This window comes from Perognathus longimembris, chromosome 1, assembly GCF_023159225.1.
Source record: "Perognathus longimembris pacificus isolate PPM17 chromosome 1, ASM2315922v1, whole genome shotgun sequence".
In the NCBI taxonomy this organism is placed as follows: domain Eukaryota; kingdom Metazoa; phylum Chordata; class Mammalia; order Rodentia; family Heteromyidae; genus Perognathus; species Perognathus longimembris.
Window position 1 is genome coordinate 855531 of NC_063161.1, and position 27915 is coordinate 883445.

Here is a 27915-nt window from a genome sequence, read left to right on the forward strand (position 1 = left end):
GGGACCCTGGTGCCTTGTCTCAAATCACTTTGGAGGTAAATATTAGAGGGAAAGTTGTGGAGAGGCCACTGGATTTTATGGCTTAAGCCCAAGTGGAAGCAGCCAGTTTGGGGTTAGGCTCAGGCCTTTAAGGTCCTGTCTACAGGGTCCTGTTTTTGAAATCTTCAAGGGTCTGAGGTAAGCGGCTAGGGCCTAATTACCCCACGCCAGGGGCCCCACGATAAAGACGGGAGCATGTCCCCAGCCTGGCCGTGCCAGTCCTGCTGGGGCCTCCATCCTTGTCGGGGGCACCTCCAGTCTGTCCCCAGCCCCACCCTGTCGGTGACCTTTCCACCCTGGGTCCAGTTTTCCCCCTTTCCCAGCCTGGTCCCCCAGCTGGTGCCACTTGGGGTGGGGCCCATTCCTAGTTATCCACCACCTACAGAGCAAGGCACTCCTGGAACCTCCCAGGGCCCCCACACTTGCACACTTGTAGCCCCCCCCCCCACCAGCTCCTCTGAATCCTCTGTCACCTGTGCTTTCAAGATCTCCGCTCTCACCTCCTCAATGGAACCTCCCATCCCTGCTGCCCCCCTTCTCTCTGAACCTCCCTCCCACTGCCCTTCCTGGAACTGTCCCACCTGTGGCCCAGGACCTGTTCTCTTCCCCCCTCTTCCATTTCCCTCCCCTCCCCTCCCTCCCCTCTTCCCTCCTCCTCCCTCTCCCCCTCCCCTCTTCCCTCCTCCTCCCTCTCCCCCCTCCCCTCCTCTCCCTTCCCCCTCCCTCCCCCCTCCCCTCCTCTCCCTTCCCCCTCCCTCCCCTCTTCCCTCCTCCTCCCTCTCCCCCTTCCCCTCCCCCTCCCTCTCCCCCCCTCCCCTCCTCCTCCCCCTCCCCCTCCTCCCTCCCTCTCCCCCCTCCCCTCTTCTCTCCCTCCTTCCCCCTCCCCCCCCCCCCCCCGTCCCCGCCCCGCCCACCCCTCGGCCGGCGGGCGCGCGTCATGGCGGCGGCGGGCGGGGCGCGTCCGCACGCAGCGCGCGGGGCGGAGCGCCCGCCGCATTGTTTGCTTGGCGGAGGAGCGAGCTGCGCCCCGCCGGCGTCCGAGCAGCCCTGTCCCCGCGCCCGCCGCCCGGCCGGGCCCCGAGCCGGCGCCGCCGACCCCGCCCGAGCCGCGGCGCCCTGCGGGCCCGGAGCCGCCGGCCGAGCGCGCCTGGAGCCCGGCGGGGCCCGGCCGCGCGGCCGTTGGCGGAGGAGCCGCGGCGCCATTAGCGCCGCCCCGGCCGCGCCGGCTCCGCGCCCGCCCGCCCGCCGCCGGGCTCCCGCGGCCGCGGCGCCCCGAAGGTGAGGCGCCCCCGCCGCTCCCGCTCCGGCGCCATGTTTGCGGCGCCGGCGGCTCCGCATTGTCCGCGGGCGGGCGGGCGGGCGGGCGGGCGGCGGAGGCCGGCGGGCGGCCGGCGGCCCGGAGCCGGGTGGGAGGCCGGGGGAGGGCGGGGAGGTCGGCGGTGCCCGGGCGGCTGAGGAGGCCGGGGCGTCGCGGGCCGCGGCCGACGGGGAGGCCCGGCGCGGGGTGGAGGCGGAGGCCGGGGCGCGGCGGGGGCGGGAGCGGGGGGCCGGGGGGCCGGGGGGCCGGGGTCTCGGGTCTCGCGTCGGCCCCGGCCCCGGTCCCGGCCCCGCGCGGCCTGCCGTGCCTCCGGAGCGGCCCGCGTTATGTAACCGATAGGCCCGGCCGGCCGGCCCAGGCAGGAAGCCCGCTCGAGGGTGCCGAGGGCGCGCCGCCCGCCGCCCGCCGCCCGCCGCCCGCCGGCGGGGCTGTGCAGGAAACGCCGGGGACGAGCGCGGCCTGGCCGGGCCTTTGTGCGTGAGCGCGGCTGCGCCTCCGGGCCGGCCGGGCGCCGCTCCTCCGGGCCGGGGGCCGCGCGCGAGCGGGGGCCCCGGGGAGCGCGGCCGGCCGCGGCCCGCCTCCGAGCGTCCCCGCCGGGGTCCTCGCCGGGGTCGGGGCCGCGTCCCGGGCTCGGTGTGCGCCCGCCCCGCGGTGCCCCCCGGTGCCCCTCGCTGCCCGGGGGAGGGAGGGGGCCCGGAGAGTCTAGACGGACTGCGCGTCCCGGACGGGCGCGGACACGGCCTCGCCTTTCCTTGGCCCCCGGAGCCGTTGAGGACGATCCTCGCGAGCTCCCGCGGGGGGCCCGGGCCCGGGCAGGGGCGGCGGATGGGGCCCGGGCCGGGCCGCCGAGCCCCCTCCTCCCCCGGCTCCCGGCCGCGCCGTCCGAGCCCGGAGCTGCCGCCGCCGCGGCCGTCACGAAGCAGTAGGTTAGAGTCGTGCAGGAAAGTGGCCACAGGCGCTCGCTCGCTGGGAGAAAGTGTGGGTTTTGGAGGGCCGGCGATAGGTAGAACTTCCCGGTGCCTGGCCGGGAAGGAGAAAATTACATGTTTGTCTGAACTTGGGAGTAACCAGCTGTTGCTTCTGCTCCACCTCAGTAATGACCCGGGAGCCCGTCCCCGGGTGCGTGCGCTTCCCCCAGCCGGCCGCCCGGCACAGGCTCCTCCGGGGGGCCCACCCCCACTCCTTTCAGAAGGGGCTGCAGGCTGGCTGGGCTGGGAATCCGGGGTGAGCGCCCTTGGAGGCCCCTCGGACTCAGGTCACTTGGAATTTGGCTGACTGCGATGTCTTTCATGTTCCCCTTTGTACGGTGTTGCCAGGAAAAGGTACAGCTTGTAAGCCACCCACCTCTGAAAAGAGCAAATTCTGGCAAACCCCTGTCCGAGTGTTCAGGCCTCCGAGCCAGCGATGGGGACACCCGCTGCACCGCCCAGCGTGGGGTCGCAGCCTCGTCCTTGCTCCGGAGCCCGAGTGGAGCATGGTACCTTCAGTTACCTAAGAGGCAAGCAGAGGTGCTCCTCGGCGTGTTGCAAAGCGCCTGGTCCTGCCTTGGCCTGAGTGGGATGGACAGGCTGAGGCGGCCCGGGGGCTCACTGTTGAGCTGTGGAAGCTGTGTTCCCTCCGCTGCAGACCGGCACAGCGGCCGCTCCCCTTGGGTCCTGGCCTGCCCGTGGAGGATGTGTTGATGGACAGGCTGGTGGCTCTGTGTTGTGGGACGTATGGAGGGTATGTTTGTGGACAGGCTGTAGTCGATGTCTCGTTGCCTTAGGTTGCTGGGCCTTGAAGCTTCTGGCCCCCAGCAGGAGCCTGTGGGGACTGGCCACTTGGGCTCACAGGCCATCCCTTGGCAACAGCAGGTATGGAAAGGAAGTTTCAGGGGAGTATTCTTTGTGACCAGGTAGCCGTTGTGCATCCCCGTGGTCATGGCTTCTGTGCCTTGTGGGTGGACTTCCCTGAGGGACAGCTTGCAGCCCAGAAAACCCCTGCTGCACTTGTGAGAGGCCAGTCCCTGCTCTGGTGGCATGGTTCTGTAAAGGCGATGGTGAGTGATGGCCGTCAGTGACTTGGCTGTTCATCAGGAGCCTCTGAGCGCTACTTTTGCATGCTGTTTGTCCGCTTACTGCCTTTGCACCTGCCATCTGGCCCTGGGGAGTCACTGAACCCTGGCAGAAGGTGCGTGTTGGAATGTGGTCATGAGTCCTGGGAGGAGTAGCTTGGAAGCCTCAGAAACCTGTTAGTTGTAAGTTTCATCTTGGGGTGTCGAGTTGATGAGGTAGCGCCGCCCAAGTGTATTTTGTGGCTTCCGCCAGTCTCTAGTGACCCTGCATTGAACTGTCTTTTGCCTTTTCCTTGGTTTCAGGTAATCATTGCCAAATGAGGAGGAAAGGACGATGTCATCGAGGCTCCACAGCGAGGCATCCTTCCTCCCCCAGTGTTAAGCACTCCCCCACGCGAGAAACACTGACTTACGCTCAGGCTCAAAGGATGGTTGAGATAGAAATCGAAGGGCGCTTGCATCGCATCAGTATTTTTGATCCCTTGGAGATCATATTAGAAGATGACCTCACTGCTCAAGAAATGAGCGAATGCAACAGCAATAAAGAAAATAGCGAGAGACCACCTGTTTGCTTAAGAACTAAGCGTCACAAAAACAACAGGGTCAAAAAGAAAAACGAAGCCCTCCCTAGCTCCCATGGCACCCCAGCCTCTGCCAGTGCCCTCCCTGAGCCCAAGGTGCGGATCGTGGAGTACAGCCCTCCCTCTGCTCCCAGGAGGCCCCCCATGTACTATAAGTTCATCGAGAAGTCTGCCGAGGAGCTGGACAAAGAGGTGGAGTACGACATGGATGAGGAGGACTATGCCTGGCTGGAGATCATTAACGAGAAGCGGAAGAGCGATTGTGTCTCAGCGGTGTCACAGAACATGTTTGAGTTCCTGATGGACCGCTTTGAGAAGGAGTCTTACTGCGAGAACCAGAAGCAGGGCGAGCAGCAGTCCCTGATCGATGAGGATGCTGTGTGCTGCATCTGCATGGACGGGGAGTGTCAGAACAGCAACGTGATCCTCTTCTGCGACATGTGCAACCTGGCCGTGCACCAGGAGTGCTACGGGGTGCCCTACATACCCGAGGGCCAGTGGCTCTGCCGCCACTGCCTGCAGTCCCGGTCCCGTCCTGCTGACTGTGTGCTGTGCCCCAATAAGGGTGGTGCCTTCAAAAAGACGGACGACGACCGCTGGGGCCACGTGGTGTGTGCCCTGTGGATCCCGGAGGTCGGCTTTGCCAACACGGTGTTCATCGAGCCCATCGACGGGGTGAGGAACATCCCCCCAGCCCGCTGGAAACTGACGTGCTACCTCTGTAAGCAGAAGGGCGTGGGTGCGTGCATCCAGTGCCACAAAGCAAACTGCTACACGGCATTCCACGTGACCTGCGCCCAGAAGGCCGGCCTGTACATGAAGATGGAGCCTGTGAAGGAGCTGACGGGTGGCAGCACCACCTTCTCGGTCAGAAAGACTGCCTACTGTGATGTCCACACGCCTCCGGGGTGTACCCGGAGGCCCCTGAACATTTATGGGGATGTTGAGATGAAAAATGGTGTCTGTAGAAAAGACAGCTCAGTCAAAACAGTCAGGTCCACATCCAAGGTCAGGAAGAAAGCAAAGAAGGGCAAGAAAACAGTGGCGGAGCCCTGTGCGGTGCTGCCCACAGTGTGCGCTCCGTATATTCCCCCTCAGAGGTAAGCGCATCTTAGCGTCGGCTGGAGGATGAGCCTGGAGTGAAGGACTTTGAGGGGGACACGGGTTTGGGCCTGCAGGGGTGCCCTGGCACATGACAGCAGGAGCGTCACACCCCCTAGGACGGGGCCGGATTTACTTACCACCGGCATTTTGGTGGGGAGCAGTACAGTGCTGTAAAAGACTTGGACTAGGGATGGTTTATAGTCTTCAGGTCAGACATGGGCACTCTGGTCCCCAGGTTGTGGGACCTGATAGCTGGAAAAGAGGAGCTGTGGTCAGTAAGGCAGCCCCTCAAGATTAGGATGGGAGTTGTGGTCAGGAGGGTGAGGGTAACTCCCTACCTACTTTGTCAACTCCTTGCTTTCCTGATGATTTGGGCTTTCTGAGCTCCGGCCGTGGTCTTGTTCTGGGTGGTGGTGGTGGTGGGGCCTTCCCCTGGCTCTCTCTCTGGGACCCTCTCAGGAGCGGTTGTACATGTCCTTCGCTAGCCTTTGTCTCTGGCATGGGAGTTCGAACTTGGGGCCTTGAACTTGCTAGGCAAGCACTCTGCCTTGTGTCTTCTTGATCTGTTCCTTTTACCACTGACTTTTTTTTAATTCTGTTATCTTTAAAAGTGCTCTTTGCATTGTTAAGAATATGAGGTAAGTGACTGAGTGAATTTTCACACCAGAACCCGCAAGTGTGGAATAAATGATCCTTTCTAGGTCGCACTCCTCCTCTTTACCCACTTGAAGAAGTCACTTGTGTGTGTGGGGTGTGGGCTTTTTCACAGTCCTCTCAGGTAAGAGCAGCCTGAGTGGTGAGCTGAGGCAGACAGATACTCCTGAGAGCAGGCAGCACAGCGTGTGTGACGTGGGCTTTGAGTTTCAGAAGGGGCACGCACGTGCGTGAAATCACTCTGCAAATGGGTAGACCCTACACTTCCGTTAAACATTGTCGGAATGTTAGCTGTTATTTTCCTTTGTATCTGTGGTTTGCAGTGACTCCCTTACCAGTTTGTTGTGATTACAAAATGGGGCTGGGTGTTAGTGTCAGAAGTTTATAAGGGACTCACTAGCTAGCCTGGGAATGAAAAGAGGTTTCACTTTAGGAGGCATGAACCACCAGCACCAGTTAGTGTTAGTTGCTGGGAGCTGGTGGCAGTTTGAAGCCAAGCCAAACAGAAATGTCTATGTGACTCTTAGCTCCAATTAACCATCAAAAAGCTAGAACTGTAGCTCAAGTAGTAGAATGCCGTCCCTGAGCAAAAAAGCTAAGCAAGAGTGTGAAGACTTGAGTTCAAGACCCAGTGAATACCAACAACAAAAAATACTTGGGTGTAATTTTATTTTGCCTTTTTTCCCAAATGAATCTTGTTTCCTTACACAGTGCTGTACATCCTCACGGAGTCCATGGATTCAGAGAAAGTGACTAGCCACAGCTCATAACCCTTCTCCTGCAGAGAGAGAGAGGACCAAGGTGTCGGTCCCATAGGGTGGTCAGCCTGACCTCATGGGTGCTCTCACTGCGGTGATAGGCTAAAGAAGCCTAGAAACAAAGGCAGTCCCATACCAGAAGTCTGAGGCCTCCCTTTTCCGGCCAGCACCCTGTGATAACCTGCTTTGGGTGAGGGTAGGGCCTGCTGGCTCCTGGGCTTGGTCCTGGGGTTTCTGGTGTTGAGGTGTTTGGGATGGGAGACTCCTACCGGGTAGGAGGGCCTGTGGGAAGAGAGCATCGGTGGCTTGAGTTGCTGGAGTTGACAGAAGAAAATGGAAGCTTGGGCCTGAGGATTTCCGAGCAGGTGCTGACAAACAGTGGTGAAAGGTGGTGGCTGGCTTGTGTTCGGTTTTTCTTTTCTTTTTTTCCCCCCTTTACCTAATCTAGGAGCTGTGAGGAGAGGCAGAATGTGTACCTGAGCCCGTGTTTTGTTCTGTCAGCCTGGCAGCCTGGTCGGGTGTTTGCGGCACCGCCGGCCTCAGCTTGACTGCATGGGGTTGGTTGGGCCTGCCTTGCGGGTGGGAGAGGCAGGCCTTGGGCACAGCGCGGGACGTGACGGGAGGCCGAGGCGTGTGAGTGACTGACTGCCCCAAGCCCAGTGTGCATCTGGCCTGGCCACCTGTGGCTAGGGAGCACGGGCAGCCCTCGGCGGGGCTGCAGGGTGCTGCTGCTTAGTCTGTTCTGCCCGCAGGCAGTTGAGACATGAGGAACGCTGTGAGAAGGACGTGGGGCCATCCACACATCCACACAGTTGTTGAGGAGACTTTAGAGAAGAGGGGCTCCCTTACTTTTCTTTGTGGTAATGGCATTGTTGTTTGTTTGCCAGTCCTGGGACTTGAACTCAGGGCCTGAGCACTGTCCCTGGCTTCTTTTTGCTCAAGGCCAGCACTCTACCATTTGATCCACAGCGCCACTTCTGGCTTTTTCTGTTTATGTGGTGCTGGGGAATTGAACCCAGGGCTTCGTGCGTGCTAGGCAAGCACTCTACCACTAGGCCACGTTCCCAGCCCCTGGCTTTTCCTTTTTGGACTCAGATTATGTGTCCTTGGTCTAGGTTTTCAGTTCTCATGTCTTATGGGATCACCTATGTGTGGTAGTTCATCATTGAACAGTTAGGCAGAGTGTACCATAAATTGGGGAAAGGTAAGGAAAGTCTAAAGACAGAAGAATTCCCTTTTTTGTTACTCTTTAATTTTATTTTAATTAAAAAAATTTTTTTTGCCAGTCCTCCCACTTGGGACTCAGGGCCTGAGCACTGTCCCTGGCTTCCTTTTGCTCAAGGCTAGCACTCTGCCACCTGAGCCACAGCGCCACTTCATGCTGCTCCCTGGGGGATATGGGGCCCCGGCCAGGGGAGGTCTGGAAGAGAAGGGACAGATAAGGAATGGGTCCTCCTGGATCGCTTGAGTCTGGCACCTCATCAGATCTTCTTTGCTTCCAGTTGTGGGTGTCTCCTACCTTTAGAGGACTGGTGGTTGGTGAAGCGGCTGCCATCTGCTTTGGTCTGGACTGGGGCTTACTAGCTTCTCTCAGTGCATCCTGCTCAGCATAGATGCTTAAGCAGCGAGCATGTTACTGGGTTCGTGATGAAGATGAGGAGTTCCTCGTACTTGGTTCATTCACGGGGGCGAGGGCGGGGGGCTGCTTACTGCTTGCGAGTCCCTTCTGTCCTGCTGCCGGCCGGGTAGGGACTGCAGTGGACTGTGAGGACTGAGCAGCCACCTTGCTGTGGAGAGAGAGAGTAACAGTAGATTCTGGCATGGGTTTTTGTGCTTTTTTTTCCCTTCCATGCTTTTGACAGTTAATTTTATTATGTTGTCCTTGATATACAGTAGTTTGAGGATTTTTCAAAACAAGGCATGCAGAAATGATATGCATTTGGTGTCGATAGCAGATGTTGAATTTCGCTCCCTCTTGTGCTAGTGATAGTACCGTGTTTGAGAGAGGCTGGTGGCAGTGGCCACAGCTCCTACTCAACCCTGTTGTTAATCGGTGCTCTGGGCACGCCGTGTTGCTCGGTGGGATAGGTGCCTTGAGTTTTATTTTCATTTACAATATTAGCAACTTACAGACGCGTGCTACCTGTTGTATGTTGGTCAGGTTGTGGGTTGAGAAGTTGACACTCGCTTGACAGGAATCCAGATGACCTGATAAGAACCAAAGAATATGAGAAGTCTGGGTGCTCCAAGAGTATTCTCAGATTGTATCTTTGATTCTTAGAAGCAGTGCATTTATTGAGCTAAGAACTAGCGCTTTCAGGCTACCCATCCTGACTGCCCCACCATCTGGGCTTCCCCCCCCCCCCCCCAGTGTCTTCCCTGGGCACACAGAGCACATGTGTGGCAGAGGGGCACCCCTGAGCGGAACTGCCTTTCTCTTTTCACTTTCATCATAGTTTGGCAAGGTTTGTTTTCTTCTTGTTACTAGTGTGAGCAGGTTTATTGTTGCACGCAGTCTTGACACTTCCTGCTCAGGTGTGACCTGGCGTGCTCCTAGTCCACACGAGCTTCACTGTGGAGTGGATGGGCCTGGTTCCAGAGTTTTGAGAGAGCCTTTCCCTGGCACGCCAAAGACACCTCTTCAGGTGTGTGCTGAGACCCGCCTGGCTTGAGTGTCATCTTTTTAAACTTGGAAATAAGTTCAGATTTGCAACAACCTGGTGATTCCTTGCGGCCCTGTGTGACTTCTGGAGGTGTTTATTCCTGGTGCCTTAATCAGTGGCCCCGGGGAGAGTTGAAGATAAGGAGATACAGAGGGGTTGTAGGATGGCCCTTGCTTGGCCAGCCTTCCCAGTGAAGACTGACTGTGAGTGTCCACCTGGCTTCTCTGTCCAGGGTGCTGCCCTTCTTTCACCTTTGTGATGATTGTGCTGATTGGTTAGTTATGGGAGTGGGAGGGGAGGTGGCACATCACTGCAGGACACCGGCATGGGGAGGAGGCCCTGTACCTAGAAGAAGCTGCCTGGTGCTAGCTCCTGTGTGTGTGTGTGTGTGCGCGCGCGCACGTGCACGCGTGCAGGTGTGTAGGGGGAGAGGGGGGAGGTGTGTGCTGAGCAGAGCTCAGCCGCTGGGTAGATTTATAGTAAAATTGGGGTTGAATCAGATGGGCTATCACCTCGGTCACCTCTGAGAAGGTCTTGCTTCCTGGCGTGTACTTGATGAATAGCCTGTTGCTGTTGTCCTGATAGCTCTGTCCTGATGATCACAACTGACCTGATCTTGGCCATGCAGAGGCTCCAGTAGTCCAACCCAGAGGCAAATTCCATTTTTTACTTCTTAAAATTTTAAGTAGTTGTACAAAGGGGTTTCATTTCAACAAGTCAGATTATGTATGACTTGATCCATGTCATCTCTTCCATCATTCCCTCTCTTTCCCAATTTCACCCATACTCTGAAGTTACGTAGCTCCGTTTTTACACATGTACGTTGAGTATAATGACTATTTGCCTACCCTTTCTCTCTTTTCTTTTTTGCCTCTCGTGGGGCTTGGACTCAGGGCCTGAGCACTGTCCCTGGCTTCTTTGTGCTCAAGCACTCTATCACTTGAGCCACAGCACCACTTACGGCTTTTTCTGTTTATGTGGTGCTGAGGAATCGAACCCAGGGCTTCGTGCATGCTAGGCAAGTGCTCTACCATCAAGGCCCATTCCCACCCCCTCCGTTTCTCTTATTTAAAAATTATTTTAATAATTTTACTTTTTTGCCAGTCCTAGGGCTTGAACTTGGCCTGGGCACTGTCCCTGAGCTTCTTTTGCTCACGGCTAGCACTCTGCCACTGAAGCCGCAGTGCACCTTCTAGCTTTTTCTGAGTAGTTTATTGGACATGAGTCTCTTGGACTTTCCTTCTTAGGCTGGCTGAAAGCCCAGATCCTCAGACCTCAGCCTCCTGAGTAGCTCGGGTTCCAGGCCTGAGCCACTGGCCCTGGCTGCCCCTCCTGTCCTGTCTGTGCCTCCTCCCTTTATCTAACCAAAATAAACACTTTAGCTTTCTGGTACTCCCATTGTTAAACTGTTCAGAGGAGTTAAACTATTGGAATCCTCCCTCGCCTATATCCTGTAGAGGAAAATTCTTTAGAGGCCTTAGAGGCAAAATGACTTTTTTTTTTTAAACACTTGGGACTGTCAAATTCAGTAAAACCATAAACCAGTATATGCAAGGAATTCTTGGAGGCCCACACTGGTTGAACCCACATAAAATCACGCTGAAGTATGTGACAAATCACTGCAAATTTATCAAAATTGTGATGAAGATGAAATCGTAAATAAGAGCACCAAATGAAAAGGAATATAACATAGAGGGGTGAATGTGCTCAGGGCCTGCTATGCTTCCACGTGCAAGGCTATATGCACCTTTTGTCTTCTTGGCTTGGCCTTTAATCTCGTTTTTAGTGATATCTATAAAAATTGTTTTTCAACTTGCTTCCTTTTTCCCCCTCCCCAGTATGATGATGTGAACTCAGGGTCTGATCTCATGCTTACTTGGCTTGCTTTGTTGGTTTATCACTGAGCCTCCTATCTAGCCTGGCCTTTCGTTAGTTCTTTTAGAGATTGAGTTGCTTGGTCTTTTCTGCCTGGGCTGGCCTTGAATGGTAATTCTCTGGCTCTCAGCCTCCTGAGTAGCTAGGCTCCGTAATCTTGGTGGGCATGAGCTACCAGCGCCTGGCTTCAACGTGGAAATCATTACGTGTGTGTGTGTGTGCGTGTGTGTGTGTATGTGTATGTATGTATATACTGGAACTGGGGCTTGAACTCATGGCTTCATGCTCTTTTCTTTTTCTGCTCGAGGCTGACACTGCCACTTGAGCCACACCTCTACTTCCTCAACTTGGAAATCCTTTAGCTCTGTTCTGCAACTCTGCTTCAAATACGCCTGTGCCTGGCCAGCCTTCTCTCCCGTTCTGTCGTTTGGAAGCGTGACTCTATGAGTACATGCAAGATTCATGAAAATCATAACTGGATTTATAACTTCTGATGGAGCGAGCAATCATGTGAGGCACACTCTTGGATCTGGGCTTTAAAAACCTCCCTCTTGGCTGGGAGTGAGGCCTAGTGTAGAGTGCTTGCCTCATATACATGAAGCCCTGGGTTCGATTCCCCAGCACCACATAAACAGAAAAAGCTGGAAGTGGCGCTGTGGCTCAAGTGGCTCAAGTGGTAGCCTTGAGCAAAAAGAAGCCAGGGGCAGTGCTCAGGCCCTGAGTTCAAGCCCCAGGACTGGCAAAAAAACAACAACAACACAAAAAAACAACCCAAAAAACCCTCCCTCTCCCTAGTTCAAAAAGCTTTGCCTTTGTCCAGCAGGGGTCACTGGGGTCCTGGGGTTGGCTGTTGAGGATGACATGAGGGGATCTGGTTTTGCTTCTCCCCCCATGCACCGAGTGGGAGTTGCTTTCCCTTTGGGCCAACCTGTGGAGCTAGTTGGTCTGCAGGGCCTGACCAGGCCTTAGCGGCCGAGGGCGGCCTCGGCCCAGCCTCAGGTGAGGTGAGGCGGTCTGCTTTGCTGCTCAGAGGTGTCCTGTTGCTCACCCCCAGTTCTTCCGTGTGGTCCTGTGACATCTGAGTCGGCATAGGCACCCTGGGGTGGCTGACCTCGCGGCTGCCATTGGGCCTCCTTAATGTCATAGTAACGGTCTATAGTTTACTCCTGGAAAAATTCATTACATTTGAGTTCCAGATGACTTGTTTTATTAAACGAGCCCCAGTCCCGGGGCTTGAACTTAGGGCCTGGATACTGTCCCTTAGCTTTTTCACTCTAGGCTGAAGTTCCACCACTCGAACCACAGTTCCAAGAGTCTCAAAGGCTTGCCTTCCCTGGGCTGGTTTGTTTGTGTCAAGCTGCAAGGCACAGATCTCACTCAGCCTCTTGAGTAGCTAGGGTTACGGCGGATATGAGCCACTGGTGCCTGAAAATAGGGTGTTTTAGTAGCTCTTTGTATAGATGGCAGGTCTTTGTTTTTATAGTACATTGTGTGTCCTCTTGGAGTATCTGTGGAAAGTGGCCATTTTGGTGGGTTTGTCAAAGCTTCTGCTTTTCTTTATTTGACAGTTGAGCAAGTTGCTTCCCAGTGCATGCTAGCCTGAAATGCTCTTTGAATTAAGGAAGTTCTCTTTCACTTCTGCTTAGCAGTCAGAAGTGGTTGTGTTTTTGGTGCTTGCTTTATTTTGAGACGGTCTTGTTATGTAGCTTAGGCTGTCCTCAGTCCTGCTGCCTCAGCCTCCCAAGTGCTGGGAATACAGGTGTGGACCATGATGTGTGGCCTTGGCCCTGTTTTTTTTTTTGGGGGTGGTGGTGGTGGTACTGGGGCTTGAACATAGGGCCTGGGTTCTCTTAGCTTTTTCACTGAGGTTTGTCAGGCTACCACTTGAGCTACAGCTCTATGGTGTGGCATTTTGCTGGTTAATTGAAGATAGATGTTCATGGGCTTTTCCAACCAGACTAGCTTTGAACTGAGAACTAGTTTAAAATTTAATGGCTTTTCCCCACCTCCCTGTGCTGAGATAGAACCCAGGACCTTTTCATGCCAGGCAAGAGCTCCTTTTCCTGACTACTACATCCAAGCCCATTGTTTGGAATGACTTGAATTGTCAGTACTGTAGCTTTTAGTGTTTTAAGAACGGATAGCTTCAATATGTACAAGTAGTGTATGGATTATTTGTGTAAGCAATGACCTGAAATAGCACACATGTCATATTTCTCACTGAGCCCTGGAAGGAGGGAGGGAGGGAAGGAGGGAGCTTGCCCAGGCGTCTTCCTCACTGTTCCACTGGGTGGGGGGGGGGGAGCTTGCCCATGTCCTTTCCTGGTGGGGGGGGCGGGGAAGGGGGGAGGGAATTGGCTCACATGCCTTCCTCACTGTTCCACTGGGTGGGGGAGCTTGCCCATGTCCTTTCCTCATGGGGGGGGAGGGTAGGAGGGAGCTTGCCCATGCTCCTTCCTCACTGCTGGGGGGGGAGGGGTGAATTTTGTAGGTTGTAGCTCACACCATAAAGTTTGTATGCATTATTACAGTGTACTTACTGTCTCGTGGGTTTTAGTACATGCCTGGTGTTACACATTTATTACCATGTCCAATTTTATAACTTTCTCAACACTCCAGAAAACCCCTATACTTTTCAGCTTCCCCACCTCTGGCCACCACAGGTTTGCTTTCATGAAAATGGAATCCTGTATGATTTTTGCCTTTGAATCTGGCTTTTTTTCACTTTGCATATTTTTTTTCAAAGTGCACCCATATTTTAGCATGGATTAGTGCTTCATTTTTGTATTGGATGGATGAAAAAATCTCATCTGTTGGACTTTTGGGTTCCTGCTTTTTGACTTTAATAAATAGTGCTGCTGTGAACTTTTGTGTACAATTGTTATGTAGACATATGTTCTCATTTCTTTTTTTTTGCCAGTCCTGGGCCTTGAACTCAGGGCCTGAGCACTGTCCCTGGCTTCTTTCTGCTCAAGGCTAGCACTCTGCCACTTGAGCCACAGCGCCACTTATGGCCATGTTCTGTATATGTGGTGTGGGGAATCGAACCCAGGGCTTCATGTATATGAGGCAAGCACTCTTGCCACTAGGCCATATTCCCAACCCTCATTTCTTTTGAGTATATTCCAAGGAGCCAAATTGCTGGGTTATGTGATAACTGTGTTTTTGTATTTTTCCTCCACAGCAGTTGTACCCTTTTGCATCCTCACGCCACTGTTGTCTTTGGCTGTGGCCGTCTGATGGTGTGAAGTGTAACTCCTTGTGGTTTTGATTTGTAGTCCTCTGATGGCTAAAACTTGAGTGTCTCTTGTGCTTGTCAACCATTTGTGAGTTTTCTTTGGAGTGTGTGTACTGGGCTTGAACCTCAGTACCTGGGCTCTGTCCTTTAACGTTCCTGCTCAGGGGTGGCACTCTGCCTCTTGATCCACAGCTCCCTTTCTGACTTTTTGCTCGTTAGTTGGAAATAAGAATTTCATAGACTTTCCTGTCTGGGCTGCCTTTCCAGTCCAGATCCGCAAAGCTCAGCCATTTGAGTAGATAGGATTATGGGTATGAGCCCCTGGTACCCAGCTCTTTGGAGAAATGCTTAATCCTGTTTTCTTTTTCATTTTAGTTTTTGGACTGGGAGGAGCATCATCTGACTTATGTTTAACACAATATTTTGGATATTAGATCCCCTATCAGACAACATGATTTTCTTCCATTCTGTGAATTGCCTTTGTATTATATTCATGCTGTCATTTAAAATGTGAAAAAATTTAATCTTAGTGTGTACAGTTAATCTTTTTTTTTTTTTAATTTCGGTCTGAGATCAGGACTTCAGTCACTTTCTGATGCTTTCGCCTCTTGGCTGGAGCTCAACCACCTGGGCCATGACTCCAACCCCAGTTGATCTTTTTTTCTTCTCTGGTTGTTGCCACATCTAAGCGGGTTCTCTCTCCCCCCCTCCCTTCACACATATGGCAGGAGTTTTCAAAACTGCTTTGGACCTGCAGCAACATTGTCTTGTTCTTTATGTCCTGGGATGGCTCTGCAGTTCCTTTGGGGTCCTGGGAAAAATCTGGCAAGCAGACACACCAAGCAGGCAGGCTGCTCCCTTTTTATCCCTAACTCAGCAGGCCCCACCCCTCTCCTCTCATTGGCAGAGCTTAAGTTCACAATCTGCAAAAGGATGTAGCTTAATTAACAGGATGCCACTGAAATTCAAGGGAGGAGCTTTTAACGGGATGTCTTAAAGTGCTCAGGAAAAGTACGTATATAACTAAAATGTAATTAATAAGGGCCAAGCCACTTGGCCAAAGCATGAATCTTTTGGAAAAACAATTCTCCAAAGACGGATAGAAAGGACGCAAACTACTTTGATAAAAAGATATGCTGGACCTGCCTTGTCTTGGCCAGATGTGGCTGCACAGTTTCAGTCTCCCAGTTCACTCCTGCCTGGGGCTGCATGCCTCTTCAGTTCTAGGGGGTTTCAGATTTCTGTGTGCCAGCCTGGTGGGGGCCCAAAATGTTACCTTGCTGTGGTCTCAGTTTTCTTGTCCTGACCACAAAGACAAAGAGGCTACACAGCTTTACAGTGTGACTGCCGTCCCCCCCCCCCCGCCCCCCGCTTCTGACCTTCCTGGTCCGAGTTGTTTCTGTGGGGGCAGCACTCTCTTCAAAGGAAGGCTGGCTGGGCTAGACGCCTGGGTCAGATCTGCATACAGCCACCCTGTAGGTAGCGGGTGCTGTCAAATCAAGTGCTTTGCAGTGCTTTTTTGTATGCCTGGTGCTTGTCATGTCTGAATAGCCCTGAGGTTTGTTTGCTAGTGGCAGCTCTTGTGTGGTCCCTCCCCTTCCCTTGTTCTGGCCTTCCAGAACAGGTGCACGGGTGTCAGCTCCTCTGGCTGTGGCAGGGGTCCCCGCCTTTCTGTCAGGGTTGACTCCAGCACGCAGCCCGCCCCAGCTGATAGGAAGTGAGTGCTCAGCAGCCCAGACTGTTGGGAGTGTGGTCCACACTCAGGTCATTAGCTCACTTACACTCAAGTCTTTGAGCTCTATTACAAGTGTGGACCCCATTCATTCTGTCCCTGCTGACTACTTTTTCTGCCTCTATGGCTCTGTGATACCACTTTGAGTGGGTTTCATATGGGACCTGCCAGTCCCTGTGCTTTCCCAATCAGTGCCTGTCTAAGGGAGAGAGCTCTTATAGATGGTTGGAGGTGGGGGGGGGGCTGCATTCTGTTTTAGGAATTTTTCTGTCTCCCGTTAGGTTTCTGGACAGATCGTCTGCAGTTGGAAATGCATGAACTCTGCAGACCACTTGGAGATGGCTCACATAGGATACTTTTGTCTTCCTCTGGGTTTTTGGTGTCTTAATGTGCAAGGTGCTGCACTCCTGACCCATGAACTGTTGGCCATCTTCCCCTCTACTGCGGCGGCTAGCAGAGTCTTGGCAGTTCTTACAGGGGCTTCCCATGCTGCCCAGCAGAGTGTGTTCCAGCTCTTCCTCATCTTGTCCTTGGGTATGCGTGCTGTTCCGTGCCTTTCTGTGGGCTCACCTTCCAGTGTCAACTTCCTGGGTCCCCAGGGCAGGGCTCCCCGTTGTTGAGAGGATGTGGTGCACTGGCTACATGGTGCTGGGGCCTTCTTGAGCAGTGCCTTTGTTTCTCTGTCCGTTAGCCTGGACTCACTGATTGGATTCCTCTTCTGTCCTGCTACTCTATTGAGCCCCAGGCTTCATGTTTCCTAGTTCAGGGCTCAACCACTTGAACTATTCCTAAGGTACTGGAGTTTGAGCTCTGTATCACACTTACCAGGCAGGCTTTCTACCACTTGAGCTATGCCTCCAAGCCTGTATTTGTTTTTGAGACAGGTTCTCACCACTACCTTTGCATGTGCTGACCTTGAACCTGCCATCCTATTCCCTCTGCCTTTTGAGTAGCTTGAATGGTAGGAATGTGCCCTCATGCGTGCTTGGCCTCTTAATTTTCTTCTGAATAATCTTTTTCTCTTAGGGTGAGATTCAGTTTCTAAAATAATTACTGTATGGATGTGGTTATATTTTTTTCCTCTCCATAGTCAATTGGCAAGTCACTTCTCCTCAGATTTTGCTTTGCATCTAAATTTTCAGATTTATTTGCATAAATTGAGCTTTTTTTTTTTTTTTTTTTTTTTTTGCAAGTCCTGAGGCTTGAACTCAAGGCCTGGGCGCTGTCCCTGAGCTTCTTTGTGTTCAAGACTAGCAATTGGGGCTGAGAATATGGCCTAGTGGCAAGAGTGCTTGCCTTGTATACATGAAGCCCTAGGTTAGATTCCCCTGCACCACATATACAGAAAACGGCCAGAAGTGGTGCTGTGGCTCAAGTGACAGAGTGCTAGCTTTGAGCAGAAAGAAGCCAGGGACAGTGCTCAGGCCCTGAGTCCAAGGCCCAGGACTGGCAAAAAAAAAAAAAAAAAGGCTAGCACTTGATCACTTGAGCCACAGTGCCACTTCTGGCTTTTTCTAAGTAAGTTTATTGGAGATAAGAGCCTCAGACTTTCCTACCCCAGCTGGCTTTCAGCTGTGATCCTCAGATCTTAGCTTCCGGAGTAGCTAGGATTATAAGTGTGAGCCACTGGCACCTGGCTGGAATAGTTTTTGTCGTTGTTTGTTTTTAAGGCTTCTGACTGGACAATGGGGGTATGGTGTAGGTAGTAGAGTGCTTGCTGTAAGAGTTACTAAAATAGGCTGCAGAAGATTGAGAACACCACACTGTATTCAGACAGTAGAGAGAACTTTATTTTGCTGAGCTGTTGGCCTGCGGCCAAGTTCAAGGTGGTGGGCCTGAGAGGGAGTCAGCCCCACGATGCCTCATCTGGGGCAGGGAGGTGTGGCCAGGTGGATTAGGATGTGACCTCAGGGGAGGGGGAGGTAATGCCTCCAGGTATGCATTTACCCAAGTAACTGGGTGGAGGCTTAACCTCGTGGGGGGCATCTGCCTGGAGCCCTCCGGGGGGAGGGCCTTGAGTTCAAATCCTTGAGCCACAAAAAGTTTAGGTGTTACTTTTGTTGGTGTTCCTGGTTTTTCTTTGCTGTTGTGTGCATATGGAACCCATGGCCTTGTGCATGGGGGGGGGGAGCGGGGAAAGACTATTGCCGGTAGGCACCTCCCACCCCTCTTGTTTGTTCTTAGGTATTCCAGTCACTTACTCCTCCCCAGTACTGCCTTGCCCTGGCTGCCGCTGCCTTCTCCCTGCTCAGCAGGGCATTTCTGTGACCTATTGTCTTTGAATTCTAATGTCTACTTTACATGTTCGTAATCTAGAAATGTGTATTTTTGTTACCAGTGTAAACGTATTTTTGAACTGCAGGCTTAGGCTGTGTTACCTCCAGAGTAGCTGGGACTCTAGGCTCCTGGCTTGGTATTGATATTTGAATTTTCTGGTGCCAGGGATGGAACCTAGGGCCTGGTGTGCTAGGCAAACAAGTGTGCACAGTGAGCGCAGGCAGCATCGGCACATCCATCGGTCTGTACGTGTACAGCTCTGCACTTGCAGTGCATTGCTTGTGCCCTGGAGTCCTCCCCCCACTGAACAGCCAAGGACAGTGGATACTGGTGCTCTGGTGACCTTCCTCACTTCCACAGGCTCTTCACCCAGCACTGCGTCTTGATCTCTAAACTCGGGGGCCCACTGATCGCTAGGAAGGTGTACTCACCACCGGTGCCCTTCTGGTGTCTCAGCCCAGCCTGGGGAGCGCTGTGTGTCCCCGTGTTTATGTACTTGTTGAGCATTTTCACTTAGTGTTGGTTTTCCTAACTCATGTGTCCTAGTTCAAGGCTTCACAGTCCTTTTTTTCCCCCGAGTCTGAGTTTTTCAGATATTTATTCACAAATCCCCAAAGTGATCTTGGAAAGCAGTCAATGCCTTCTTGAGTAGCTATCTTAACTTCTTTCATTCTCAGGCCAAGCAGAAAGTGTAATTTCTGGACTATTGGAAGAGACGTGCACATTAACGTCACTTTTTCTTTAACCCCCCCAGGGGTGGAGCCCCGGGTATGGAACATGGTGGGCAAGTGTTCTGTCACCCAGCTGCAGCTACCCCTGGCTCTGCTGGATGTTGGGAGGTCAGAGCCCGGGTTAGCATTATCAGCCAGGCGTGTTGCTGCACCCATGTACTCAGGAGTCAGACGAGAGGATGGGATTTGAGTCGTAGTGAGGCCTCTTCTCAAATCTTAGAAATACATAAGACACTATTCCCTCCTCTTTCTTCTGCCTCCATCTGTAATCCCAGCTACTGTGCCGGGGTCGGGGAGGGAAGTGGGGGGCGGGGATGATTGCAGTTCCAGGTCACCCTCACCAAAGGTGATGAGTCCCAGCTCAATACACAAGTCAGATGTGATTGAGTACTTGTAATCCCAGGTACTCCGGCTGTGGAAGGAATCTGAGTCTAGCCCAGACAGAACCCAAGATCCATAAGAAACGAACGATGTACAGAAAGGACTGGCGTGGCTGAAATGGTAGCATACTTATCTAGCAAGTGTGAGAATCTTGAGTTTAGTCCCCAGTACCGTAAAAAAAAAAAAAAAAAAAAAATCCTAGAAAAGAGCACTCCCTCTCACCCACCACAGCCTGTTAGCATACACTCCAATAGGACAAATGTGCCACTAACGACATCGTTTTGTCTGCTAGTTCCAGGGGTTGAACTCTGGGCTGTGTGCTCATTGCTCAGCTTTCTTGATCACCTTTCTTGCGCAATGCTGGTGTTCTACCACCTGAGCCATACCTCCAGTGCAGCATTTTACTGGTTAGTTAGAATGGAGAAGTACAGACTTCTGACACCTGGTTCACATGAGAATTTTAATCATAAGTCACCTGAGTAACGTGGGAGCATATCTCAATCAAAATGGTACTTTGTTTTGTTTTTGTCCTGGTCCTAGGGCTTGAATTCAGGGCCTGAGTACTGTTCCTGAATGCTCAAGGCTAGCATTCTACTACTTGATCCACAGCTTCACGGTGGCTTTTTGGTGGCTAATTGTAGATAAGAATCTCATGGGGGCTGAGAATATGGCCTAATGGTAGAGTGCTTGTGTTGGGGACAGCTGTGCCTTTTAGAAGCCACAGCTGGCTTTAGCCTGTCCCCTCTTCTTCTGCCTTTAACAGGAAGAGAAGCCCCCGCCCCTGGGGGGGTGAACACGTGTGTGCCATCATGGCGGGGACTTCTACAGAGACCCAGCTCTTGGGGGGCTGTAGCCTCCGCCCATAGAGGAAGTTCGTGACATCACCGTGACGGACACGGTCTTTAGCCTATGACTGGCCCTTTGGCCAGTCCCCCTCCTTTCCCGCCATTACCGTTATATAAACCCCCTCCCAGTTAAATCCTGTGAGACCCGTTCAACCATCACGCTGTCTCCCCGGAATTTTCTTCCTGCGTCGGACACGTGAGGGGGGCTGACGGGGAAGGGGATTTCGGTATTTCTCCTCAACTCAGCAGAGTCCACCAAGATACGCCTTACTCCTTCTGCCAGTGGGAGGGGTAGGGCTGAGTCTCTTTCATAGTTAGAATTCAGGCATCTCCCCTGGAGAAGTGGGGAGAGGGGTCCCAAGAGATCCCGACATGCTTGCCTAGCATGCATGAAGCCCTGGGTTCGGTTCCTCAGCACCGCAGGTACAGAAAAAGCCAGAAGTGTCACTGCAGCTCAAGTGGTAGAATGCTGGCCTTGAGCAAAAAAACCAGGGACAATGCTCAGGCCCTGAGTTCAAGCCCCTGGATTGGCCCCCCCCCCCCAAAAAAAAATCTCATGGACTTGGACTTGCCTTCCCAGGCTGGCTTTGAACCACTATCCACAGATCCCAGCCTCTTGAGTAGGTAGAATTATTGGCCTGAGTTACTGGTGTCCAGTCAAATGATGTTCTAAGAAGACAAGTTACCATTTCTGTGGGTGAGTATTATAATTTCGAGTGAGATGGATTCATACTTAGTTCTGTGTTTATTGATTGATTGACAGTGCTGACACTGGGGTTTGAACTCAAAGCCTGGCACTCTCGAGAGTTTGGCTCAAAGCTGGCACTTTAACCGCTGGAGCTACATACCTTCTTGCCAGTTAACTAGGGATAAGAATTTCTCAGATTTGTTTGTCCAGGGCTGGCTCCACACAATGATCCTCGGGTCTCAGCCTCCCGAGTAGCAAGGATTACAGGTGTGAGCCACTCACTGGTACTTGGCCTTGGCTTTACTTTTTAAGAATTTTGAGACAAGGTCTCACTGTATAGTGTAGCCCAGACTGGCCCGGAACATGTGATCCTTCCAGTCCTCCTGTGGATTCAGAGGTTTGTGTGGCTTGTGGTCCAAGCCCAGAGGTCACCTGCTTGTGCACACCTGTTGCAGCCCTTCTTCCCCTCCACCTGAGGAGGGCCTTTGCTTAGATGTTGTAGGTAGTATTTCTTTCTTTCTTTTTTTTTTTTTTTAAACTATTCAACATGTGTATGGTTTTTTTTTTTTTTTTGCCAGTCCTGGGCCTTGGACTCAGGGCCTGAGCACTGTCCCTGGCTTCCTTTTTGCTCAAGGCTAGCACTCTGCCACTTGAGCCACAGCGCCACTTCTGGCCGTTTTCTGTATATGTGGTGCTGGGGAATCGAACCCAGGGCCTCATGTATACGAGGCAAGCTCTCTCGCCACTAGGCCATATTCCCAGCCCCAACATGTGTATGGTGAATGAATCTTTTTTGTGTTTCTTTTTCCTTTTGTTTAAGTGGCATGTAGGTTTGCATTCTCTCCTTCAGTTCTCCAGTGATCCAGAATCAGTAATCTTTTTTTTGGCCAGTCCTAGGCCGTGAACTCAGGGCCTGAGCACTGTCCCTGGCTTCTTTTTTGCTCAAGGCTAGCACTCTGCCACTTGAGCCACAGCGCCACTTCTGGCCATTTTCTGTATATGTGGTGCTGAGGAATCAAACCCAGGGCCTCATGTATACGAGGCAAGCACTCTTGCCACTAGGCCATATTCCCAGCCCCCAGAATCAGTATTCTTGATACTTGAAGCAGGGTGCCAGTGAGTCCCACCTGTAATCCTAGCTACTCAGGAGCCTGAGATCTGAGGCTCTTGGTTCAACGCCAGCCCTGGTTTTTTTTGGCCAGTCCTGGGCCTTGGACTCAAGGCCTGAGCACTGTCCCTGGCTTCTTTTTGCTCAAGGCTAGCACTCTGCCACTTGAGCCACAGCGCCACTTCTGGCCGTTTTTCTATATATGTGGTGCTGGGGAATCGAACCCGGGGTTTCATGTATACGAGGCAAGCATTCTACCAGTAGGCCATATTCCCAGCCCTGTAGATAGTATTTCATGGGCTGAGTGCTGAGCCACTCTGAGTTTGCGGAGGCCCCCAAAGTCTTGGTGATTAATGGTGTGTGTGTGTGTGTGTGTCATTATCACGGTACCGCCCCTGCTGGGCCTGGTGCTTCTGGCAGGAGTGGCAGCATCAGAGCTGGACACAGCAGAGGAGGTAGGGTGTCTGCTTGCTGTTCTTGTTTCTCAAGTTATTTTGTAAAATCTTGGATGTTCATCGTTTTAAGAAATGTGAACTTCCAACGATTTAATGTTTACCTGTTGGCTCCTAGTTGAATTCATGTTATTTCTCAGCATCCACTGAAACAGTTCAAGCTGTTTTTGTTTCAGCAGGAAGAATTGTAAATTAGGGGTAGGAGAGCCCCTTGGCAAGTCTTTGTTGTTGTTGTTGTTTTTCTATTTTTGTTTTTTGTGTTATGAGGTTTAAACTCAGGACCTTATGCTTGTGCCACCACTGCTTTACTTTTTGGTGGGGATCTCATGTTTTTCCTGGGGCTGGCCTCAGAGATCAGATGTAGTCTCCTACCTGACCCACGTAGCTAGAGGTGCAGATGTGTCACATCACTTCCTGCCTTATTTGTTAGGTGGGGTTCTCATGAATTAAAAAAAAATTTTTTTTTGACTGGTACTGTGGTTTGAACTCAGGGTCTTGAGCTTGTTCAGAAAGCTTGCTTGCTTGGCTAGCACCCTACCACTTGAGCTAACTTCCAGACTAGCTTTTTACTAGTTTATTTTGGAAATAGTCTGTGGACTTTTCTTGATCCTCCAGATCTCAATTGCCTGAATAGCTAGGGTTATAGGTGTAAGCCACTAGCACCTAGCATCAGTTTTTATCTGGGTTCATCTTGAACTTTGACCCTCTCCATTTCTGATTGTAAAAAGCCTAGGATTAGAGTCTGGGATTACTGTGTGATCTTCTGTGCTGGTTCTGGCCGGTCTTAAAGCCTTCCATGCATGTTTTTATTACTTTGTATTATGTAGTGCTTGTGAAAGAAGTTTCTCAAAATATTGGTGAGGTCTGCTGTCATTTATTGAGAACGGGTTGTGTTTCAGCTCTGGCCTGCCAGCTCTGCCTCAAAATGTAATGTGTCCTTTTTTCAAGGGGCTCACAGTCTCCATCTGTGAGAAGAATCTATAACCTCAAGGTTGAGCTACTTGCTCTCGCAGCTGAGCTGGCCAGACCCAACCTGTGTGTAGGTAGGCTACCACATGGAGAACAAGAACATGTTTGAAGCTCAGCTTTGTTTCTTTTTATTTTTGACAGTCTTGGGGCTTGAACTTAGGGCCTAGGCGCTGTCCCTGAGCTGCTGCTGCTGCTTTTTGTGTGTGTGTGTTTTTTTTTTTTTTTTTTTTTTTGCTCAGGCCACTTGAGCCACAGCACTGCTTCTGGCCTCTTGTGTTCATGTGGTACTGAAGAATTGAACCCAGGGCTGCATGCATGCTAGGCAGGCACTCTACCACTAAGCCACGTTCCCAGCCCTTTGTTTCTTTTTAGATGTTTAATTTGATGATATTTTTGTGGATGAAATCTTCAAATAGTTGGAGATGTGAACTCCAGATGTGAACTGGTTCACAGTTATGAACCAGTTGTGTTCACAGCACGAGGGATGGCTCAGAGAAAATAAGTGTGAATACAACTGGTCTTACTGAACGTTTCCTTGATGCCTTTCACTGTACTTTTCCAAAGCTAAACTTTGAGTTTTCCCATGTTTTAGATTAAATAGGATTGCGAATCAGGTGGCCATTCAGCGGAAGAAGCAGTTTGTGGAGCGGGTGCACAGCTACTGGTTACTCAAAAGGCTGTCTAGGAATGGCGCCCCCCTGCTGCGGAGGCTCCAGTCCAGCCTGCAGTCCCAGAGAAGCTCACAGCAGGTACGTAGTGCCCGCGCCCCGCCTGCCTCGCAGAGTCTAGTGTTTCCCAGCAGACCGAGCGTCGAACGCTGAGATGTGGGGAATGTAGGCCTGGAATGTGTTGCGGGCTGTGTCAATGGAGTCTCACCTGGGCCCAGTTCTCTGCTAATTTAGGGAAGCCTGCAGCATGTTGAGCCAGGGACGTTGAGGGCAGAGATGGCTGCAGGCCCGTAGGCAGCCTTGGAAGCCCCCAGTGCGTGAGGAGGAACGTACTGAGGGTCTTGCTCTGAAGCTAATTTAGCCTTGAGCACAGCAAGGAGTTGAGTCAAAGAGGGGTGAGGACTTAAGAGAGAGAACCTAAGTATCAGCTTTGAAGGAATAAACCTAAGCAAGCTCTTAGAGATTTAGAAGTTAATTTGGGATTATGGAGCCATCTAGTGTTGTAAGACAGTTCTGAGGGGATCCATTTGGAAAGTAAAGCAATGCCTTCTGTGAGATGTCAGAAAATAACCTCTGCTCACTACTTGTTAAGGAAGGACTGGCTCATGGGGAGATTGATATTTCAGTGGGCCCTTCTTTGGGCTGAGAGGCCAAGGGCCTTGGCAGAACCTTGAATTGCCATCTTGTTTATTTGTTTTGTTTTTGTTGCCAGTCCTGGGGCTTGGACTCAGGGCCTGAGCACTGTCCCTGGCTTCTCTTTGCTCACGGCTAGCACTCTGCCACTGAACCACAGCACCCCTTCTGGGTTTTATCTATATATGTGGTGCCTGGGAATCGAGCCCAGGGCTTCATGTATAGGAGGTGAGCACTCTACCACCAGGCCAGATTCCCAGACCCTTGCATTGCCATCTTTATAGCAGTCCCAAGCGTGGAATGGAATTGTTTGATCTGCGGTGGAACTTTGGTTTCAAAGCTTGAAGGTGTCATTCTGCCATCTTCCTGTTGCCCATGCTTTGGAGTTGCCGTGGAGTGAGCTCTGTGTTCTGTGGAGTGAGTGTGAGTGCTCGCTGCGTCTCCGCAGCAGTGCCTTGCTGTCAGATGAGCCCTGTTGCTGAGCCCGCCCTGCATGTGTACCTTTGTCCCAGGACCTGGGAGCTTACGGGTGTGTGGGGTCTGATCTGGATTGCAGGGCCTTGTCTCTGTAGGAGCTGCCATGCACCTTGCTCCTCCTCTTTTGCATTCTTTGGGCTGACTAGGGTGGTGCTATAGGCTGCCTCTGCCTTGCTGGAGCCCACCTCTCCCGTTACCAGAGCTGAGGCTTAAATGTCTCTTGTGGGGTTGTTTAGTGAATCAGCCATGTTTTCTACCTTGTGTGATGTTGCTCTCTGTCTCTTTACCACCTTTCTTACAGCACAGCTACAAGGCCCACACACTAGAGGAAGTGGCTTTGGGGCAAGAGAGGCCTTATTAGGGTATTGAGTCAGGAAACGACCAACCCCATTGCAAAGATGGGCACTGGCAGGATCCAGGCTTTGGTCTTTGCTTCTATTCCATGATGGTGGAGACATGGGGAAAGACGGTTGTGGTGGGAGGAAGTGAAGATCCAGAGCTTGGGTTTTAGTTTGATTTGGAGATGACTCTCCACCTAGGCCAGGGTGAAGTACAGAGGGAAACTGGCCGTCTCTACAGGAGTGGAATGCTGACACAGCTGTGGGGGAACGTCCAGCTGCGGGCCTCATCTCCCCTCAAATACACCAGGTCTTAGACCGACTTGGAGCCCTGTGGTCTGTGGTGTCTGGGCCTAGGCTGGGCCCGGGCAAGATGAGGACAAGAGGAGAAGGAGGGTTGGCCCCTCATCCCACAAGAACCGTGAGCAGAAGCTGCTGGGCAGCCTCCCTGCAGCCCAGCAGACGGCCTGCCTCCTGCTGTTGTCTGTGCTAGCTTTGTGCAGCACTGTGCTTCTGTTCTGGTATAGAGTGGAACAGGGCTTCCCCAGGTGGTGGGGTGAGGTCAGGCCTGTGCTGCCCATCCTGAGAAGGAAAGCCGAGGTGCCGTGGATGTCTCTGAGGGGTCATTCTTCCTCCAAGCCCTAAGGATCATGTTGAGCTGTGCGTTGGGATGGCAGAGCCACCTGCTTCCATTCCCAGCTCCCAGAGGTCAAAAACTGAGGCCCCATAGTGTCCTCAGCCCCCGACTCCCGTCCCCGCATCCTGGTCCCTGCGCATGGGCTCTAGTGAGGCCAGGGCCCTGGTCCGGCCAGCCAGGACAGGCCTGAGGGAACTCCAGGCTGCACCTGGTACCAGCATGCCCGGCTGCTAGAGTCTTACACCACATGGGCATCGGAGGCCCGCAGCAGGAAGAGCCTCTGCATGTGACTGAGGGGAAGTTTCCATTCTTTTCCTCAGAGAGAGAATGATGAAGAGATGAAAGCTGCCAAAGAGAAGCTGAAGTACTGGCAGCGGTTACGGCATGACCTCGAGCGTGCACGGCTACTGATTGAGCTGCTGCGGAAACGGGAGAAACTCAAGCGTGAGCAGGTGAGGCCTCTGCCCCCACCCCCACCCCAGTCTGCCATCTCTGAGGCATCCTGGGGGCATCGAGGATTCTGCCGACCTTATGGGGTATGGTTAGAGATGCCCTAGAGTGACTCTTGTCCGCTGGCCCGGAGGAGTACCTTCTGTGACGCTCTGCACTGCCATCCCTACCCACTTCTCAGAGTGGCTCCACCCCTAGTTGGTGCTTCAGTGAGGCCCCCTGGATTCAGGGACCTTAGTGTAGGCAGCACGATCTCCGCCTCGAAAGGAGAGCAGGGGTTGTCGGAGCTGGAGTCACAGGGCTGCTTGGCCTGGGGATGCAGGTGCAGCTCCTGTGGTGGGGAGGTATGTGAGGCTCACGTCCTATAGAGACGGATGGATGTGTGCTCTCCTTGGCAGGTGAAGGTGGAGCAGATGGCCATGGAGCTGCGGCTAACCCCGCTCACAGTGCTGCTTCGCTCCGTCCTGGAGCAACTGCAGGAGAAGGACCCTGCCAAAATCTTTGCCCAGCCCGTGAGTCTGAAGGAGGTGTGTGTCACAGGGGCTTGCCTTTCTCTTGTGGACTTGTTGTGCTAACCTGACTGGTAAATATGTAGCCATTGAAGGTACCTGGATGGGGGTCTACTCAGACTGCTCAGTCCTTCCTCGGCAGCATGGGCTCAGCCCCCAGCCCACTGGGGTGCTTTTGTGCAGGAGTGGAAGCATTTGACCCGGGGGGGGGGGGCACATAGGCCTGTGGAATCATTTAGTACATGACAGGGCAGATATAGTATGCTTCTTGTCTGTTTTCTGTCTGCTGCCTGCAGCCCATCTGCCAGTAACAATGCCTTTGTGTGGCTGGTGTTATAAATGCAAATAAAGGTTCTCCTAGCCTATTACTCTAGCAACTGAGATGTGAGGATCGTGGTTCAAAGCCAGCCCAGACAGGAAAGTCCGTGAGACTTATTTCCACTTAACCACCAAGAAGCCAGAAGTGGAGCTATGGCTCCAGCCTTGAGCAAGAAAGCCCAGGGACAGTGCCCAGGGCCCCAGCACATCCAAAGAAAGGTTCCCCATCCACCCATAGAAGGAATGTGATCAAGTTTGCTGCAGAAACTGTGGGTTTTGGGTTTCTCACTGGCTTTGTGCTGCCTCCTGGAAAGGTGTGTGTGTTGTGATGTGTTGTAGTATAGTGTGATTAGTTATGTAAATAATACAGAACAGGTTGAGAATCACGTTTTAGTTTATAAATGATTATGATTATTTTC

At 52.6% G+C, this 27915-nt stretch overlaps 1 protein-coding gene across 4 annotated transcripts in view; it reads left to right on the forward strand.

The window, feature by feature from the left end:
- Positions 1–1157: 1157 nt before the first annotated feature.
- Brd1 (bromodomain containing 1) overlaps positions 1158–27915 on the forward strand; it is a 51591-nt gene continuing 24833 nt past the window's right edge. For 2 of the 4 annotated variants that reach the window (XM_048353833.1, XM_048353842.1), the window contains exons 1-4: positions 3020–5091; positions 24059–24215; positions 26540–26671; positions 27068–27196. In XM_048353833.1, the coding sequence (XP_048209790.1) occupies positions 3728–5091; positions 24059–24215; positions 26540–26671; positions 27068–27196 (1782 nt within the window). In that variant the 5' untranslated portion in view covers positions 3020–3727. Of the gene's footprint in view, positions 1318–3017; positions 5092–24058; positions 24216–26539; positions 26672–27067; positions 27197–27915 lie in introns of those variants that run through there. The other 2 variants (XM_048353823.1, XR_007212071.1) reach the window with 2 other exon arrangements.